This window comes from Mya arenaria, chromosome 8 (genome assembly GCF_026914265.1).
Source record: "Mya arenaria isolate MELC-2E11 chromosome 8, ASM2691426v1".
Lineage (NCBI taxonomy): Eukaryota > Metazoa > Mollusca > Bivalvia > Myida > Myidae > Mya > Mya arenaria.
In genome coordinates this window covers 13,060,080-13,081,798 of record NC_069129.1, presented here as the reverse complement: position 1 = coordinate 13,081,798, position 21,719 = coordinate 13,060,080, and the positions used below count along the sequence as shown (strand labels likewise).

Here is a 21,719-nt window from a genome sequence, read left to right as displayed (position 1 = left end):
ATTATTTATTATCGTGTTACACATTGAATGTGATTCGCATTGAAGATATTGTTGTGATGTTGTATTATATTTTGCTAATTTATTTTGTTAGCTAATAATCAAATATTTATTATATATTATATATTTAATGCATTCCGGGTCTTCATATTATGAAATGATGACCGTTTCATTTCCAGTTATGTAAGCAAGGAAATTGAACCCCAATTAATGCCTTAAACAGAGCAATAAAAGTATGCATGGTATACAATTACTGTAGATTATGTTTTATGATCTTTCTTTAAACTCTGGTTTTTCTTAGCAGATTTTGAAATGATAATAGGTTGACATGTCACTGATAAAATTCCATTCTGTTAAATGTAAACATATGTTTTGTATGGCACGAGAACTGTGAAAAAAATGCTTGTAACAAGGATAAAATACTGTAAAAAGTTCAAAATATAATTTTGACAGAAAATTGCTGAATTATTAGTAACATTATTGAAAATATTATGTGGATTTACAAAATTCTTACTGTTTGGTGTTATTCATAAAAGTTGAAGTAAAATAACTCTGTTTCAACAAGCTTTTAAAAGCATCGTTATCATTTCTGTTTGAAATGTAGCTGGGGACATATTACTTTGTTTCCGTCCATTTATTGCTTTGTTTTCTTTTGATAACAAAATAAAACTGAATGTCTCAATTGCTGTGTTTGTCTTTCTACACAAAATCAATATGCTCACATATCGGATGTGCTAAAGAACAATTTTGAATGCAGCCTATTGTTTATTGGTTATGGCTTACAGTGAGCTATTAGGACAGTCTTCATGTATTCTCCATCCTCAGCGATTGCTTAAAAGACAACTCTGAAACCCTCTGGCCAAACTCAATGAAACTTCACATGAAGCTTCCTAGGATGACCTACAATAATTTATTGCATAATTTTAGTTCTTTTGTAGACTATATTTTCATGTCTGGTCTAAAACTTGTCAGTCAAGCAAATTTATTACATTCTCATTCATCAGATATTTGATCATGATAAATCTTTGTGGTAAGCATAGCATCTTCACTCTGGTGTACAAGAAGGATTTATTATAACTCGGCAAAAATGTTAACTATATTGCTAATACATGTTAAAAAGTAACAGATTAGGTGTTCCTGGTGTCACATACTACCAGTAGTTTTGTGCTTTATTAAACGGTTTTTTTCTGAGCCAACTGGTACAGGTAGTTCAAACTTTGTGCAACAATATAAACTTGCATTTTTCTATATTGACCTTACCCAGATGGGCCAGCGCAAGGATATATCTTTCAGGTTTCATGACAATTGCATGAGGGGATCAGTCCGTCAACCATGGTGTTTATAATACATGGATGCATTATGGCTTGACCTGCCGCAACCAAAGTTCAACTTTTATGTTATGTTATGAATAAAACTGAATTTTGATGTCAAGAAGAAATCACCAAAGAGCCTCCCCACAAGTCTCGGATCAAGGCACCATTTGCTGTCAACTTCCCGAGTCCTGCGACCTCTTAGCTATGTACATGTGCATGCAAACAAAATGGGGATGAGGTCAGTTCAAACTTATCAGGAGCTAACCCATACACCCTGTACTGTGTGCATGCACCAAAAATAAAACCTATTCATTTCATTCAGGGGTTCCAGGAACAAGTGCCCAATAATAAGGGTGACTCCATAGCTACAACTATACCATAATTCTTGTCTTCAAATATAATAACAATAACAAAATTTATATTATAAAATGTATTTTCGGCACATAAGTTAGAAAACCGGTAATTAAAAACATACATAAATAATATCAACATTGTAATGGACAAACCATATTAACATATAATAATTGTTCTACAAGTTGTTAGTTTCATGGAAACTATTTGTTAATAAATGCGTAGCTACTACATTAACACCAATTTGCATTATGAGATTCCTAAAAGGTCTAGGCCAGAACCATGACAAGTATTTCTGTAGCAGGTTATCATGGGTCATGCTTTTTACTCAACTTAGTGGTCAACAATATATTTTGTCCAATATGTGCAGCATATCTCAAGTTTTAGAATACATCCATTTTATGAAATCAGCAGTCATCCATTATTGATTTTAATCAGGTGAAGTGGTAGATATAAACAGTGACTGGCCGATATATTGGGTAGTTGACACAATACATTGTGCACCACTAAATCACTGTAAAAATTTTTGTTAGTATTACTTACATACAAAATAAATGTCATGTGACTGTTTTGCATAAAACCACTTATATTAGTTAAGTTCATACTAACAATCTTTATCCATTATCATACTTAATGAATATAAGTAAAACAATGTTGAATGAATGTAGCTGATTGTTTCCATGACATAGAAAAGTTTGAGCTGACACAGGCATGTACCTGTATGTATAAATAATGCACTGCTATGATTGTTTTTTTTTTTGTTTCATTATCAATGATTGACATGAACTCATGTTAGTTTAAATGTCGGATACTATACACGGGTTAATGGGTGACATAATAGTTCATATGGTAATTGCCAACCAGTTATAGATTGGTTGAATGTAAATGAAATAAAACAACTGACCAATAGCCAAAAGTGTTTGCTAATTGCTATACAAAACAAGAAAATGAATAGTTTCACCTAACTTATCTGTACAACAAGACCACTTTATCCTACAGTAAGAACCAACTGAAAGGCAATAGAATTGAATGTACGAATAAGATGTTGTAACCACATTAATAAAGTAACCTGTTATGAGCAGAAACCAGTGTATTTACAACAGACAACAATCATAAGGCAAAGTGTGGCTGAGGCGATCAAACATGAGGACATACAGATACATATAACAGTACATGTATAGTACACAATAATACACATCTAGTATAGTACATGTATAGTTTTGGTATGGTGTTTTGTGAACACTGCTTGTAAAGGTATAATTGTAAGCTAAAAATGAAATTTTAAAAAATGACAATACATATATACCATATAAACCCTGAAAAAGATGGTTAATTATATAAGGCAATCCGTATAACTGCTAATATTAAAGGCAACATGAAGCGGACAAGAATCGACAAGCAAATATTGGTCTTACACCATTTTCAATTGTCTTTTTTTAACCTCGTAAATATGTTTTACTTTATGTAGGCACTGAAAATATGTCTACAATCATACTTGATCATCAGAAATAATGGTTATAGGCACTGAGATCAATTTCAAATTATGTATTCAAAATCAAAAGTACTCAACTTTGTTTAAACTTAAGTGGTTAACAAAAAAAAGAAGCTGCATTTAATTCTTAGTAAGTTTACTTAACAATGAATGTCAAGATTAAACATCTAGCCAAATTCAAATGCTGTATTTGTGATATAAGGAAGTATTTTTTTCAATGATAAGCTTGATGTTTTAACTGAAAACAAGTAAATTATACTGTTGTTCAACCATATTTCACTATTTTAAGAGAATACAGCCTCATAGAGATAATCAATCATGATATTATGTAATCGATAATCGGCAACCTCAATCCAAAAAAATAGATTAATGACAATATTTGATCATAGTTTTATCACTACATAAAAGACAGAATAAACATTTAAAAAGTACCAATGATCTTTAAAGCATAAAACCATGGTTGTCATCATTTCTCTCTTTGCAGTCATATGTAACTGTGATGTCATATTTACTGCTTGCATTTTTTATGCTACAAGTCCTATCGGTATTTCTGCTTGTCACGATCCAATTAAGATGAAGACATTCTATAAATTAGAGATATAACTTAAATGCAATGTTTCATACATGTATAATAACTATTAACAGCAATGACTAAGACATGTATGCAATTCACCAGGCATAATATACACACAATTATAAAACCTATTTCATAAATAAAGCGACAAGTTTAATCGTTGCCAACAGTTACAAATAAACAAGTTGCAAACATTACGGTAAGTAAAGAAATGTATTGCATTATGTAAACAATAACATCTTGAACACAGTTTCAACTGCAGTAGTATAGTATAGAAGTGTATATTCGGCTAATGCCAACTTTTAAGAATTAGGTAAAAATTTAAATACAATATAGCAGTAGTTTCAATGCTGCTATGTACACATATGGTTAGCAATGACAAACAACTTATGTATTGATGTAAACAGTGGTATATTGAACACATTGTTTTGCAATTATCCAATTAAAAGTGGTAAGTAAGCAGCGAGCCTCTTTTCAAATGTGAACTCTTAGTACAAAAAAACCCATACATATTAATATACTGATTGGATGACAGCTGTTCAAATGGACATGTCTACAGTTTTAGGCCAGTTAAATATTTGTTCTCTCACAGAATATCAATTATTATTGATTATTAAGGTGGAACCGTGGAATTTAAAAGCACCTTAAATTAATGAGTGATGTTTTTGAGCTTCAGTCAGTCAGTCAAAAAAAATCAGATTGGAAATTCACTACTGTAAAAATGCATAAAATACCCTGAGAATCACTTCTCCAGCCATATATAAAGGTACACATGTATATAAAGATACACATGTATATTACCTGATCAAGATGGATAAGAATCCCTTTCCTAAAAATTCTGTTTGAGTATGAGGGATTCAGGCATGGAATTAGGGGGTGTTTATGGCTTAAATTGTTTTCAAAGCCATTTATAACCATTCAAGGCACTCCTTACTATTACAAATGTCCAGCGAAAAACAAACTTTAAATATACAGCAATTTAAAAGTGAAAGCTCCATCCTGTTCTAGGATTTACCACAACAAAAAGATGCAGTATACTGCCATTTTTCTACAATATCAATAACAAAACTGCTGCCCACGTTAAACACATAATTTTTGAGACAGTTGAAATTTGCATATATGACATTTTGTGTCTTTCAATATCAAATAGTTTTAGTAGCATTAATGTAAGGGTATGGTAATAATATTAAAGAAAGTTAGTCTACAATGAATTAGCAACCATAATGAATAGTGAACACCATTTTAAAAATTAAATAAAAATTAATCAAAACATGCATATATATAACTTATGTAACTAACAGTCAAAAACTTAACATACACAATAGTAAACAACAAATTCTTAAATTAACCGAAGAGCATTTGAGATTCCCGAGAGATTTATATCAGAGTATTGAAACTATTTTAGTTCTTGACAGGTCATGCAAAGATAATTTGAAGTCAAAAAACCATGGCCACAAACATCATCAGACTCAGTTTTAAGATTCGGACTAAGAAAAGCAAAAAAATAGTTTTCTTGTAAAACTGCTATTATATAGAAGCAAAGAAGGTAAAAAGTGCTTATTAGTTCTACAATCTGGCACATTATTTTTGATAGAAATCTAATATATTTACATTAGCTATATATATATTTTGAAACATTTCAGAATTGAATTGTCTGAGCCAGAGTCTGAAACACCATACGTTAGTGAATGCAGACCCAGCGTTCAGCACCAGACAGTCCTAACTGCATATAATATTAGCAGTAACAGTAGTCTTGCACTAAACCTGCATTTAAACCATTTTCTTTCATCTACACACACATGGAATGGGATTTGTTTTGTTCACAAAGGTAAAAGTTGAAATATTCTCAGCCTTCTTTCAATAGATAACATGCAAGTTTTTTTCTCTTTCACCATTTGTAATGCATAGTTCAAACATCATATCCCTCAGTGACCATAATAAAATACACTATTGTAAAACAAGTTATCAACACACATTTACTTCAATAAAGTGCTACCTAATTGAATAAACAAGTGCTACCTGAAAAATGAACAAGGTAACTACATTATCAATAATTTCTGTAAACAATATTATTGTTGTATTTAATCTCAATGTGAAAATAACCCCAGCTGACAATTATGTGACAAAAATGTGAAAATGTGAACACGCATAATTATGAGAATTTGAAGGAAAATTAATTGCGTAATGCAACTAAAGACATTATATATGGAGAGTGATTTTGTTTGTTGTACATTCTAATTAAACTTACCTTAGTAACAATGCAGTATGATAGGAAGAAAACTATTAATATACCCAAGTTGCTACCTTTAAAATAATTGACAATATGCTACCTCATAAATTAATGACATAAAATATTACAATTAGCAGCTTAAACGGCAATTCATGTATACTGAATACCCCTTATATTGCCATTGTGTTAGTTAGTTAGGTAACTAATGCATTATTGAGACATTGCTGTATTTAGTTATTGTCTAAGGTTGTTTCCTGGAAAAATAAAAGATTTCCAAGGAATTAAGATTGGTTTAAAGGAACAAAGGTAATTTCTGAGAAACAAAGGACACGATCGTTTCGTGGGACTTGTCTACAGTTTTAGGCCAGTTAAATATTTGTTCTCTCACAGAATATCAATTATTATTGCCAAAAATAATACCTTTAAACAAGTGATAATGCATTTTTGTTTGTAACACACTAGTTATTAAGGTGGAACCATGGAATCTAAAAGGTCATTTATGATGAAGGGCAGTGTGGTTTCCCAGGATAGTAGTGATGTTCAATCCTCCTTTAGATCTTCGCGGATACTAAGACACGCCTTCTGGGTTGCCCTGGCAACATGATCTGCAACATAAAAATAGTGGGTCGTAAGTTTAGTTAATTGGTTTGAAGCTGATGTCAATCTCGTTTGGAGTGGTTTCTGTAAAAAAATAGTACTGGGGCTCTTTTTGAGAGGCCAAGAAAAATCGGCCAACTAGCACTTTTGACCTTGTTAACAATATACAAAGTGTATTAATATAGTTCTTTTTCTACAAACAATTTAATTCTAAAAAATTTGCAACAATCAAACTATCAAACATGTTCTAAGGTCATTTTAATCCATACCCAGCTGTTGGTAAAACCATCGAGGTTTGCTTTTCCACACAACGCCAATCAAGTAGACAGGTACTCCAGCAGCAACGACAGCCATGCCGATGAAACACTCCATGGGGTTATTGGTCAGCGGCATAATCATAAGGAACATGCAGATAATGAGGAAAAATATCGGGAATCCTATGTGAACCTGGAAAATAAATATGGATGAATGAGGCATGGTAAAATTAACACAAGCCTGCAAACCCTGCACTGGTTAAATGTCTTGCAGGCTTTCTTGAAGTCTGAATTTTATACAGAAGGGCATTAAAAATTTGAAGCCAAGCAATTTTATAAAAATTGGGGCTTGTTAATCCAAGTGTAATTTCCATGACTGGTATTAAACAAAAAGATACATTAATCATTTTGACCATGAAACCAACTAGAGTTATAAATCATTGTACACAATTTTTTATTATCCTCTGCATACATTTACAGGGATGTGATTGACCTGGCAGCTGGAAGGCTGAAACCATTGCGGTCATGGGTTCTTGGGGTACTTTTGGGGTCAAAAGCACACTGGCTTTTTAGAAGCGCTTTTGAGTGTTCTTCTGACTTCAAATTTGAAGCAAACTGGAAATTCAACACTAACAACCGAAAGCACTCTAGTAACTTTAAATCAGCTTAAAAAAAAAATTATTATTATTTATTTTTATTTTTTTTTGGGGGGGGGGGGGGTCCCTGGGGCCATTAGATCCGCGAAATTCTGCGAATCCGCGGACAAATCACATCCCTGAATTTATTTAAATTTTCTTGGAATTGGTTTGTTTAAAGGTAAAACATGATACTGTTCCACTTTTAATATGTGTAATCAAAGGAAATTGGCAGAATTCCAGTTCTTGCTATCCCATTTAATCATAAATGTCTATTGTATTTAAAGACCATTTAGTTTAAACTAATAGGGCAAAAGTAGAAGCAATTTCATTCCTACCCGAATAGGTCGCTCCATTTCTGGGCGTTTATATCGCATATACAACATGCCAGCCACGCTTAACGCAATGAATGATGACTCCACAAAACTTGGCGTAGTTGATCAATGCAAAGATGTCATCAGAACTTAACATGATCAACGTCAAAACACACTGCAAGTAGAAGAAAGCACATTTATATATCATGTAAGAAGTGAAAAAGATAAATTCAATACTTTCGTTACAATATACGAGAGCTTTCTTTGACCGAGGTTAAGGACAATGAATGATATCGTTCTTTACTCTTGCATTTTGCATTGGTGCTTTATTATACACATAGGGCTCATTTAATCAACGAAACAAAATGTTGTAGGATCATGACTATCAGTTGAATATAAAGCCAGAGTCAGAAATGACATTAAAATATTAATTTTTAAATCTGAAAATGTTTATGTAATAATCAAGTTTAGATCAAAATTTTATATGCAACATAATTCATTTTAGTGTGCTTGAAAATCATGCAAAAGTTATGTATTAACCCTAGAAACACCAGCACACTTACACCAAATATCAAGGCAGGCATTGGTGTAAAGTTTCGGGTACTGATGGTTGCTAGGAAACCTGGCAGATGTCCTTCCCGGGCACCCACAAAATATAACCTGAAACATGCAATAAAGAATACATTGAATGTCATCATTTATGATTTAATTATTTCTGCCCAACATGCAATAACAAAATGTATCCTGAAATTCACAAAATGAAAGTAGCCATTATGTATATATTATTATGATTATGAATGCCCTTCCTGCAAAGCAAATGAAGCCTGAAAAAAAGAAAACAGAATATTTTTTTGTTTAATGAAATGTTACTGCCCTTCTCAAGCAACAACAAAACATAGCATATTTGTTATACCTTTTTCAATATAAATGTTGAAATCATGAATAATTTATTGCTAAAAAATCAAGATACGGATACAACTTCTGATGAAGGATGCTTTCTGCATAATAATGCACACTGGGTTTGCATACATCAATGGTAAAAACAAATTTTTGTCCTAAGTTATCACCCAGTTCAGATGGCAATCAAGGAGAGACATGCCGTCCTAAATCAAGATCACAGATAGCAACAGAAAACAATGCCATATGACCAAAAAACAAAACAATTATTTTCCTGTTGACTTCAGAGTTTTGATTGTTTCACTCTTTAGTACTGGGTAGGTGCATAAAGAATGTCCCTGACAATCTGTAAATCAGGGCTCCCCCAAGGTATTTCAAAATTGTCGCAACTTTTTGCAGTGGGTCCAGGGGGCCGTGCCAGCTCCTTGGTGGATAAAGGTTTATGCCCTGGTAAGGGTTTTTGAAGCTTTAAGAGCCCAAGATTGCATTTAAACATATCTGTGCTAGTTCTTTTGAGTCCAGATTTCTCTTCTAGACTCATTGACAAGCTATTTGAAGTTGAAATTAAGTTGGTGGTAGTTAACCAACATGACTAAATTTGCTTACACATTAAAGTTGTTAAAATAGTCTAATTGCTCTATGAATAAACATTAAACAATTTGTTAATATAAAAAATATCCAAGATCTTATAACCCTTTCTAAAACTAATTTAGAATCCTACAACTTTTTACTTCAGACCACTTCTTACATATGCCCAACCAAATGAAAAATCCTCTACCTTTTAACTACCGAATATACACAATGACATCCTATTTCTAACCCTTGTTCATTTTGGAAGACAGTCACAGATCATAAAGCATAGACTTTGTTTTGTGTAGAAGATGATGCCCAAGATTTAAAAAAAAATGTATAAAAATAAACTGTACACATGTAGAAGCAATTTTTTTAAAAACATATTTTTGCAATTTTGTGATAAACTTTTAGAAGGAGGTAAAATGGCACACTATGTTGGAATGTCTGAAAATACTTAATTTTTATTATCTTTTATAGCACATCACTTACCTAGCTGACGTGAAAATTGCGCCATTCACCCCTCCAAATGTAGAACACGCCACAAATAACGGCATGATCCACTGCATCACACCATATGTTCGGTCAGCAAATGTCTGAAATTGTATTAAAAAGGCAAGTATAACCACTTCTCTATTCATAATCATTACTATTTATTACCAAATATTGTTTTTTGCAATGATAGTATAATTCAAATCAATATAAAACCAAACATAAATTTAAATAATAAAGACTGCCATTTTCAAGCTAGCAATGACCTTGCATACACTGCACTGTGTGTTAAAAAAAGTCTAATCAAATAAATTAGAAACTTCTTTTTCTTCTATTAAATGCACCCTGCAAGCAAATTGGTCAATGACATAACAATAATAAAAATTGCACGTAAGTTTTACTGTAACAGAGTATTCTCAACTTTTAAAAAACAAAACTGACAAAACTGATTTGGACCAAACCGGTTTAGAAATTGTACCCGAACCTTTATTGACAAACAATATGATCAGCTAACCTTGTTTACAAAATAAGTGGGTTTCATATCCATTGTTATTGATCATGGTCAAACATATCCATTCTTTATAAAATACCATGGACCTCATAAATATCTTTACCTAATATTTTTGTTTTGGGTTTGATGATAAACTACTATTCTTTCTTTTGAAAAGTTAAGGCCTGTGATAGTAAAGTTTACTTTTGATAAAACCCATACTGTCTTATCAAGTTTCAGCAATTCATTTGCCATCAAAGGAATCCAGTGAACAACAGTCAGTGAAAATTAAGTTTCAAAAATTTAACTACATCACGGAAAAACTCAATAAATCTTATAATATCTCAAAACTGTGCCTATGATCGTTATGCTTCAATAACTGTTTGACGGTACAAGAACAGAAATAATAACAGACACAAATCACAATCCTTAAGATCCAAAATACTTAGTTCAAATATGAAGGATCCAGTCACAAAGAATGGTTAAAAACTTGTGGAAATTGTTTTCAAACCATTCATATCCATTTAAATGTACTTCTTACTATTTTAATGCCAATTTCTTGAAAAAAAACCCCACAATAGCCTGTAACTGAAAGCTCTAAATCCTCAGTTCAAAATTAATCCAGCATTTTATTTTAATCATCCATGATTGTAAATTAATATCTGGACTAAAACACAAAGTTTAGAACTGTGATTGCTAAAACTATTTCAGATTTCTCAGTTAATAAATGCACATTAAAGGGAAATCACTCAATAACATGTTGAGCATTTTCAATGTGATTGATAACAGGAGTACCTAGTGTCATCTGAGTATCTTGAACTCTTTCTAAACTAGAAATGTGTCCATAGGACACGGATGCCCCCACTTCGGTTTTTTGTCACAGAAAATAAGCCATAATGATTTTTGAAGTATTTTTGGCAAAAAAGGGCCGTAACTCCTAAATGACTAAAGCGATTTCCATGACTATCGAACTTGATCAAGATATTATGGTCACAAACATGTGTTTAAAGTTTGGTGAGGATTGGACAAACAGTTTTCAAGAATTAGATCGGAAACAATCTTCGGGACGTATTTTTCAAGTCTTTTTTTGCAAATAAAGGGCCGTAACTCCTAAATGACAAAAGCGATTTCCATGGCTATCGAACTTGATCAAGATATTATGGTCACAATCATGTATGTAAAGTTTGGTGAGGATTGGACACATACTTTTCAAGAATTAGATTGGAAACATATATTTTTGAAGTATTTTTGGCAAAAAAGGGCCGTAACTCCTAAATGACTAAAGCGATTTCCATGACTATCGAACTTGATCAAGATATTATGGTCACAAACATGTGTTTAAAGTTTGGTGAGGATTGGACAAACGGTTTTCAAGAATTAGATCGGAAACAATCTTCGGGACGTACGTACGTACGTACGTACGGACAGACGTACGTACGGACAAGGGCAACCCTATATGCCGCCACTTTGTGGGGGCATAATTATGTCAAAGTTTTTGCCGTATGACAATGCCATCAAATCTAAGACAATATTCATCTATTCTTGGAACGTGATTTTGTTGGATCTAATTATTTAACTGTTATTATTGGTTTGATTTTTTTTTTATTTAACCGTAAGACACATCATAAATGATCATCATCACAGCAACTTACCACAGCAACTGCATCGCTCATCAGCATTTCCCGCGGTGTGAGAACGGTGAAATATGAGATGTTTGCCAGCACGTAAATAATGGTCACCAGAGGTATCGAGATCCAAATGGCTCGTGGTAGATTTCTGAAGACAATGACATCATCTTAAATTGTGAGAGGCAGTTTACAGATGATGACAATAATAATAAATTCAGGAAGATACCAGTATGTTGAATGACATGTTAATTAACATGTTCTTAAAAATCATTTGGTACACATGTTAACAAAGCTGAAAACAATCTATTTGAAGATATTGTTCAACAAATTTTCTTGCAATTTTAGATCAAAATGCTTTCCAAATATATACAGTGATGATTAGTCACTGGCAGCATGTATACCAAGTTTCATTATAATATATTTAAACGGCTTTTGAGCTATGCTCAAGGTTATATCTTTTACATGGCCACGACAACAACAAAGGCTATATATGACAATAGCTCAACTTTTTTCCCAAACGAAGAATACAGTAACTCCTCATATAGAATGTCCCTTTCAGACCCAGCTCTTATATTAAGTAACAAGCCATTTCATTATTTGTACCATTATAAATCCTGACTTGTTGATAATGGGTGGAAACACAATCATAAATGGTCAAGATTGTTTGCATATACTGGCATATTTCAGATCTATAGAAAGACAGAGTCCAATGCAATAAATTGTGTATGTACTTCAATTATGCGAAGAGGAATATAAAACATCCCTATCTTTGGCTTTTAGAATTCTGTACTTATATAAGTGAATGTTTTATAGCCTCAACATAATCTTGATTGTGAAGAGAGGGATAAGCTTTTTTTTAACTCCCCTTGAGTATGTTGTGAATTCCCCTTGAGACTGTTGTGAATCCCCCTTGAGTGTGTTGTGAATCCCCCTTGAGTATGTTGTGAATCCCCTTGAGTCTGTTGTGAATCCCCCTTGAGTATGTTGTGAATCCCCTTGAGTCTGTTGAGAATCCCCCTCGAGTCTGTTGTGAATCCCCTTGAGTATGTTGTGAATCCCCCTTGAGACTGTTGTGAATCCCCTTGAGTCTGTTGTGAATCCCCCTTGAGTCTGTTGTGAATCCCCTTGAGTCTGTTGTGAATCCCCCTTGAGTCTGTTGTGAATCCCCCTTGAGTATGTTGTGAATCCCCCTTGAGACTGTTGTGAATCCCCTTGAGTCTGTTGTGAATCCCCCTTGAGACTGTTGTGAATCCCCTTGAGTCTGTTGTGAATCCCCCTTGAGACTGTTGTGAATCCCCTTGAGTATGTTGTGAATCCCCATTGAGACGGTTGTGAATCCCCTTGAGTCTGTTGAGAATCCCCCTTGAGACTGTTGTGAATCCCCTTGAGTCTGTTGAGAATCCCCCTTGAGTCTGTTGTGAATCCCCTTGAGTCTGTTGAGAATCCCCCTTGAGACTGTTGTGAATCCCCCTTGAGACTGTTGTGAATCCCCCTTGAGTATGTTGTGAATCCCCCTTGAGTCTGAGTGTGTTGTGAATCCCCCTTGAGTCTGAGTATGTTGTGAATCCCCCTTGAGACTGATGTGAATCCCCCTTGAGTCTGAGTCTGTTGTGAATCCCCCTTGAGTCTGGGTCTGTTGTGAATCCCCCTTGAGTCTGAGTCTCTTGTGAATCCCCCTTGAGTCTGAGTCTGTTGTGAATCCCCCTTGAGTATGTTGTGAATCCCCCTTGAGTATGTTGTGAATCCCCCTTGAGTCTGAGTCTGTTGTGAATCCCCCTTGAGTCTGAGTCTGTTGTGAATACCCTTGAGTATGTTGTGTATCCTCTTTGAGTCTGTTGTGTATCCCCTTTGAGTCGGTTGTTAATCCCCCTTGAGTCTGTTGTGAATCCCCTTGAGTATGTTGTTAATCCCCCTTGAGTATGTTGTGAATCCCCTTGAGTCTGTTGTGAATCCCCCTTGAGTCTGTTGTTAATCCCCCTTGAGTCTGTTGTTAATCCCCCTTGAGTATGTTGTGAATCCCTTTGAGTATGTTGTGAATCCCTTTGAGTCTGTTGTTAATCCCCCTTGAGTCTGTTGTGTATCCCCTTTGAGTCTGTTGTTAATCCCCATTGAGTCTGTTGTGAATCCCCTTGAGTCTGTTGTGAATCCCCTTGAGTCTGTTGTTAATCCCCCTTGAGTCTGTTGTGAATCCCCCTTGAGTATGTTGTGAATCCCCCTTGAGTCTGTTGTAAATCCCCCTTGAGTCTGTTGTGAATCCCCCTTGGGTCCATTGTGAATCCCCCTGGAATCTGTTGTGTTTCCCCTTTGAGTCTGTTTTCTGGGTAGAAATCAGTACTAAGGTGTTTTTTGAGAGGCTCGGAGATAATACCCTTGGAGGAGCTCAAACGTTTGACCAATTTGGTAAAATATAGATACAAAACATCAAAACATTATTTGCAGTCCTCAGTTAGAAAATGGGGCTTGCATTTTTATTTGTCAATAAATGCATGGAGATAAACAAGATTGAACTTACTTGTACGGCTCCTTCAGTTCTTCTGTAACAAAGTTGAGATAGTTCCTGAAAACAGAAATGATTAATTGAGATGAATAGCAGCAGATGATAGGAATGACAGATCAAAGACCCAAGTAACAAATTAATTATCATTAAGTAAGTAATAACTTTATTAGTGCATTCAAGAAACTGTCTTTAGTATAAAAAGTAAAAAACAAAATATAACAATTTAGAGCTAACAGGCTTAAGATTTTAAGAGTTTGATGTTGATGAATATGTAGCAATAATAATTTTTCTTATATATTAAAAAAATAAATGTCTTTATATTTCCATTTTCTCTGTTGATTCAGGATTAGATAAAGAAGTTTGTTTCAGGCAATTTTCATATCTGTGAAAAATAATGACCTATATTTCAAACCTTGTTTATGCTTATACCAAATGACATCGATCTTGAGCAATCAAAATGCAGCAATTAAAAACAATGAGGTTATAACTGCTCTGTTCATGCAATTTGACATCATTGTTGCTCAGTAGAAATGGCCGAGGCAATGGAAATATTCCATATTATTTATGACTTAATTCATTAGAGTATTAGACAGCCTGCTAAAAGCTATATATAAAGCAGCCATATCTAAAATGGACCGTAAATCAAAGCACATACCACTACTACCTGTAGTCTTGCATTTAGACTTTACATAAATAACAATCTGGAGTAAAAAAGCAATCAGCCGATTGTAAACAAAACAAGTAATCAGCACAGACACATATAATGTTTCCTTCTTTTGTTCAAGGTTTGCATGAATGCCAACAAAATACTTGACTGAGATGTTAAATAAAAGACGGACATTTTAAGCCCATGTCAACAATAACCATCGGAATCAGATTCTGAAATATCTTAGCTTTTATTTGTGTTTTCTTTGTTTTCTTCAACTTGTTTCATTATTTTCATGCTTTCTAGTCATGTTATCAACCACTTAAGGTTGAAACTGATATGTACCAGCTTTGAGACAAACTAACAAAACAAACACACTGATCAAAGATAAGTAGTTATTTTAATGCCATGTTGTGTCCAGTAAACAAGGGCCAATACACCAAAAAAAATTAAATCTGCACATGAAACATTTATTTTAGATAATATCATTATTTATCGTATATCGCAGAAATTGTAGTAGTCTATTTTCATCAAGTGAAGAAATTCCCTTTTTAGATATATTAGCTATTGCTTGCTGTAGTTTTACTTTTAAAAATATGAGATGGAACAGGATGGAAGAACTCAACGACATCAAGTGCAAAATCAGCTTTATTTAGATTAAAAATAGTTATTTACATTACTTTTTCGACTTCTATTTTGCCACCTGTTTCACCAACTCCTTCCTTTTGCACTATTCAAGATTAAATATTTATTAGCATTTTTGCACATTTTTGACATGAAGTGTGCTGAGTTGATGCTGTTATTTCATGGGGGAGGAATTTAAGTTGTAATTACCAGCCTGCATAGGAGAAAAGACCGGAGTAGAACGAGAATGCAATACTGCCGGGATTTGTCTGTGTGCCTTCCCAGGGTTCCTCAAAACTCTCCACTTGTTCGTCTGTAAGCGGGAAATATTTTAAATTACAAATTCAGCAACAAACACAATTTTATACTAATCTCATCAATCTATCAATGTTACAAATTACTTCTTAAATTAGTGTCATAGTTTAAACACTGTATAAAACTGTTACTTTAGTGTGAAATTGTGGTAAAAATATTTTTAAACAAGACAATGACCTCTACATATCTAAAATAACTTATGATGACCACTGCAATTGAGATGTATCACAGCATTCAGTGTGAAAATCCTTGGGAACCAGCAAACATGGCAAACATTTGCATAATTTTCTCCCTAAATTTGAAATGCCAATAAAGATTGCTTGCATATTTTAAGTGTAATTTAAATATAAAAGTATGTCATACATCATACACTGAAAATTTAATGATATGTTGGCATACATACTTAATAAAACTTGTCAACTTCTTGCTAAAGTGGGCAATCATTTATTTTTTGAAGCTACAGAACTGAGGCCGTCGTTCAGTTTGTTTTCATTTCATTAAGTCCAGTTGTGAATATTGTCATTGGTGTTTACCTTTGTTTCTATTCAAAGTCATATTTTGAATTTGTAAGTTTGACATGTTTTGAGATGAAAAATAAAAGAATACTTAAATTCCTATAAAAATATTTACTTCTAAAATAGTTTAACAGGGTTAAAGTGGGGTTATAACAATAAAACAATACAATTTCTTCAGAAATATTGACTAATACAATAAATTGTCCATCAAGTTTATTGTACAATGAATTTAAAAAGGTCGTATAAAGCCAATGGAGGGATGAAACCAAAATGTTCTATATGACCTGAAAAATATAGCAGTAGGAACATTTTTACTGCTATCCCTCTCCCCTTGATTCCACAACAATTCTAGCCTGAAGGGTTTTATCTAATATGGTTCTTGTTAAAGATTAAAAAAATATTCCAAAGTCATAATATAATTAAGCTTGCAATGTTTTAATAACAAAATATAGTTAAAACAAGAGCTATCACAGGAGAGTGACAACAGCTCCCCCCCCCCCTCTTCCCTGAACAAGCACGGTCGGACAGAAAGCCATTTGTGTAATATAAACCATAGATATTCTGATACTTACTCATGGCAAACTTGACTATTCCAGTGATGATGATCATGATGAGAGCGGCGATTTTTGCCACAGTAAAGATGTCTTGCACCCGTGTTGCCCATTTCACATTCGTACAGTTCACAAACGTCAAGAGCGCTGTGGAATAAGGGAAATATAGTATACGAACAGATATAAGCAACTATGTATGATAATAAGTTTTCTCCAAATATTATCTAAATATATTAAAAAATGGTTTGCTTTTGGTTAAATCCTTTTCTTAAACAGATAGGGTAGGTAGGTTTTTATTTCTTATATTTTATCTTTTTATTAGGGTTTTATGTAAGAATGTTATTGTCATCATTGGAGAAGTAATCTTATGTATAAAGCTTTAAAAGTTTTAAAAGTTTTAATCTACATATTAAAACACACACTTAAAAAAAAATATACAGGATTTTTTTTCTTTTAAAAACTGAAGATAAAAAAAGTATAGCTGGCGCGCATTTTATTGGTAGGGTCAGGTACCCAAACCAAATGTGTTGTTTTAGTCCTAGGTAATTAAATGCTGAAGTATTTTACATTTCAATGTATCACTGGTATTTATGGTTATGTAACACCTTCATAATATAATGAAATCATTTGCATATAATGTATTCAATTTTAATCAGTACTTTATTTGAAAAATTGCAAAAAGGGAAGTGGGGATACCTTTCTCTACCCAAAATTTAACATATAAATTAATTGTTTATTTCTGATGAGGATGATGACCATTGACATAATATATTTGTAACAAATATTGACAATTTTGATCAAATTTTACACTTCAACATTAAAAACACATAAACATGTAACTGCATTTCCCATAAGACATAAGTATCAGTAGTGAGGGCTATAAAAACAAGGAAAAAACAAGACCCTCAAGCATCAGGTAATACCCATTCAGTGAGCACGAACTTATCAGGCCTATTAGGCTGATATATATCCTATTTATAAAACATCTGTGACACACATATTGGAAAGTGAGAAACAGATGTAACAGATTATCAGCTAGTTGGCATATCATAAAATAATCAAGAAGGGCATCATTTTATTTACACACTGCAAATAATGCCACATTATAAGGGAAGCTCAAATATTTGCAAGTCTGTTGGAAATTTGGCTTTACATCATTGACTGACCATGCAGTAGGTGTGTGTGTGTATGTGGGAAGGGAAGTGGGGGAGGGTGGCTGTCAGTCTATTTTGGAGATATATTATAATATTTGAACAATATAATTTCCAGACATAATTGAAAGAAGTGCATGATTTAAAAAAAATCTCCATGAATTATGATTATAACTTCACAATAAGACGACTGAGACCCTGACCCATAAAGCTCCTGACATAATACATCATTATGAAAAGATAACCTGATTACACATAAAAAATAAATAAAACTCAATAAAAATATAAATAGTTAATGAAATTATAAGCTTTTAATTGAAAGTTTTACATCGAAATTGGTACCATGCTTTTCCCTAAATAATATACATTAACTACATGTATCTTGTATACTAAGTTCTGTCAATACCTATACAATTTATCAAAATAATTGGTAAACTTTTCATTAATTTACATGCCAAATTGATTTTATGCAAATTGTAGAGCATTATTGGGCAACCTTGAATAGGTTTTCATTATTCAAATCAAAATTAATATTATATACAAAACTCAAAATATAGTCATTAACTCATTATTATCAGATGTTTTAGAGGTGCTGTTAATGATAAAATGAGTCAATGCAGATAGTGTTTACTGTGAAAAGCGAAATTACTTGTGGTATAATTGGAGCTAAAAATCTATGTCAGGCCATATCATAAAGTTTTCAAAGTTAAAACTACTGAACGCATACTGTCAATGTCACTTTTGTTTGTTTATTTTTTATCATAAGTGACTCATAGGAATTGGGCATAAAATGTTAGAAAGGTGCTTAAATAAAGTGGTTTGAGTTTAACTGCCGCAGATATTTGCTTTGTGTGTAATTATGGTCATATAATCAGCTTTTAAACATAAAAGAATATTTGGCTGTCTAAGGCATTTTCAATTATGAGCAGGCAATCGGGGGCACATGCTGAACTCTAGCTAAAGAACTTCAGCGAACACGTTATATGTTACCTTTTTGGATGTGTATGATGTGTTGTAAACATCAAAAAAATAAATATCACAAAAATAAATATCAACATTAAAGTTATGGAAGCCAGAACTAGCTGAACTCGTATAGGATAGAAAGGGTACTAGTCTACCAAGAAAGGATATATTGCAGTAGCATCCTTCTTAACACTTAATAATATAATTATACAAGCTGGATCTTTTAATTTGGCCTACATGTAACATGTGCAGAAACAATAAGACAATATTTTTAATGACTGTTGTACAGTGACTGTGTGTAGTATTTGGTATACAGTAATTATTTGAAATGTGTGCACTGCCTAATTAAACAAATACCTTGAAATTAGCATTATTACTTTACATGTATATTGTACTGTAGAGCATGTTCATGTATATACATGTGCAAACCACGTGGATTTGTTTACAACGGGATATGTCGATTTCTAGCAAGATAAAAAGATGTCTCCTTTAAATAATTAATTGCTTCTGTTAATCTCACGCCATTTTGATGATGCAAGAGGCCTTTACTGATGCAATAAATGTCACCCTGGCGCTACCGGGACACACCCCCAAACGTAGGGCCATGTGCACGATAATAGACATGCGCCTTACAGCCTCATTGTCGAAAGAGGCCCCCTACAGGGTTTGTTTACATTTACAAATAACACGGTTTTCAATACTCACTTATACAAAGGGCAGCTAGGAGACGTGCAGCGTTAGACGGAACATCACAGTCGGGGAAGAGTGGTTGTAGAACATATTTAGCGAATGTCAACGCTGTAATTGCGTTTCCTGTCGGCATAATTATCACTAAAGCAACCCATAGGTACAGAAATGCCGGCAATTTACCAAACGATTCACCAATGTAAGCATAGTCTGCACCAGATTTTAGAATGCATGTCCCCAATTCTGCGTAACATAACGCCCCGACGAGTGAAATAACACCGCACATACTCCATACTGACAGTGACAACCCGACGGAACCGGCTTCCAAGAGAACTCCTTTGGGACTGATGAAAATTCCACTCCCCACAATGACCCCCACTATTATGGCTACCGCATTTTTTAGACCGATTTCCTGCTTTAACTCTATAATTTGGTCAATGTCATCTTCAATTTTGATATTAGGCTTCTTCTTTCCATCTGATGCCATGATTTTTTTACTTCGTAAAACTTCTGAAGCAGATATTAAACATAAACATATTTACACTATCACGTCGAAATCTAAACGAACCACGTATATATCTACTGATTAAATCTCAAATTATTTAGGAATTATTTTGGCAAAACAGTATCGTACACATGTAAACATACCTATAACAATTATTGAATACTCCGCCTTTTAACAAGTTCCTCTTTTGAGACTAACAGCGACAATTCTTGAATACAATGCCAACACGTTGTGTCCCGCGATTATATTGAATGGTGTGCACTTTGTGATCCTAAAGCTATAAGGCGGAGTTTATACCTTTTAGCCAATCGAAACAGCGCTTATAAACTCTTGGGGGTGTGTCTGAAATGGAACGGTCTATTTTTTAGACCATTTACACAAACTGACCAAACGCAATCGACGAATATTCACACACAGATTATAAAAATGACAATCAACTGAGTAAATTTTAATATGATGATTATTATTTTGTTATCATTTTAATTTGGCATAGAACTGTACTTTAGAACGTAAGTTTCGACTGACTACTGTCACAGGTTCTCGGCTAACGCAACTGCCACCCAAGCTACTACTGCTTCTGCTACCGTATTGCTGCTGCTGCTTCTGATACTACTGCTGAGAAAATACACAAACATAGTTCACAAATTTCTGACTTAACATTGCCCAGTAGGTTGGCCGCCTCTTACGCCAAATTCTGGAACCAGTCTCTCGAATACTACAGATTACCGTATTATTGTATAATCATAATTTGATGTTGTTTAATTAACATGCCAACTTCGCAAAAAAATGTATTCAAAATCTTATGTATGATCTTACTGACACCATGTTTATATATCTTGAACTCTTTTTTTTCAAAAACATTCTTATACGCTACTTTAATACAAGGACTAAAGATTGAAAGTTATACCCCATTTCTAGGGAGAAATATACTTCCACACTGCCTAGTTTGTCATTAGTTGTCAACGAAGAGTACAATTTTCGGATGTTGTTTTTTTTTGTAAAAATGTCAGTAGTTCATAGGTAACAAAGAACTATGACGCCCACGACCAAGGCAATCGAATGGCAACCCATTTGGCCTTTGGCGTGTTTAGGTTCTATTTAATCCCTTTGTAACAAACAGTTTAAAAAAACACAACGACATGTATATATCGAGCCCAAAGTCTGCGTACCAAGTACACCCCATTCCAAGTGAGTATACAAAATGTCATGTACAACGTACGTTGAAAATAACCAGCTACTGACGGCAAATATCTTCGAAAATCTCAGCACAGAAATTTGTGCAACGAATTGTGACATAAACACTGGACACCAAATACTCCAACACAACTGCTGAATGCAGAGAGTCACACTTAAAAATATATTTCGACTCCCTAACTGCGAGTTCTGAGGATGTAACCACCCTGCTACACTGCGTACCGAATGACCCCGGTT

General features: G+C 33.7%; 1 protein-coding gene across 1 annotated transcript; it reads right to left on the bottom strand.

The window, feature by feature from the left end:
- Window positions 1–1,731: 1,731 nt before the first annotated feature.
- LOC128244593 (Y+L amino acid transporter 2-like) lies at window positions 1,732–20,565 on the bottom strand. Its single transcript, XM_052962592.1, is given in 12 exon segments — window positions 1,732–6,562; window positions 6,824–7,001; window positions 7,782–7,871; window positions 7,873–7,932; window positions 8,321–8,417; window positions 9,717–9,820; window positions 11,859–11,982; window positions 14,347–14,391; window positions 15,812–15,914; window positions 17,004–17,129; window positions 19,802–20,293; window positions 20,432–20,565. Coding segments are annotated over 11 exon segments (1,461 nt in total). The 5' UTR covers window positions 20,271–20,293; window positions 20,432–20,565; the 3' UTR covers window positions 1,732–6,497.
- Between the last annotated feature and the right edge of the window lie 1,154 nt (window positions 20,566–21,719).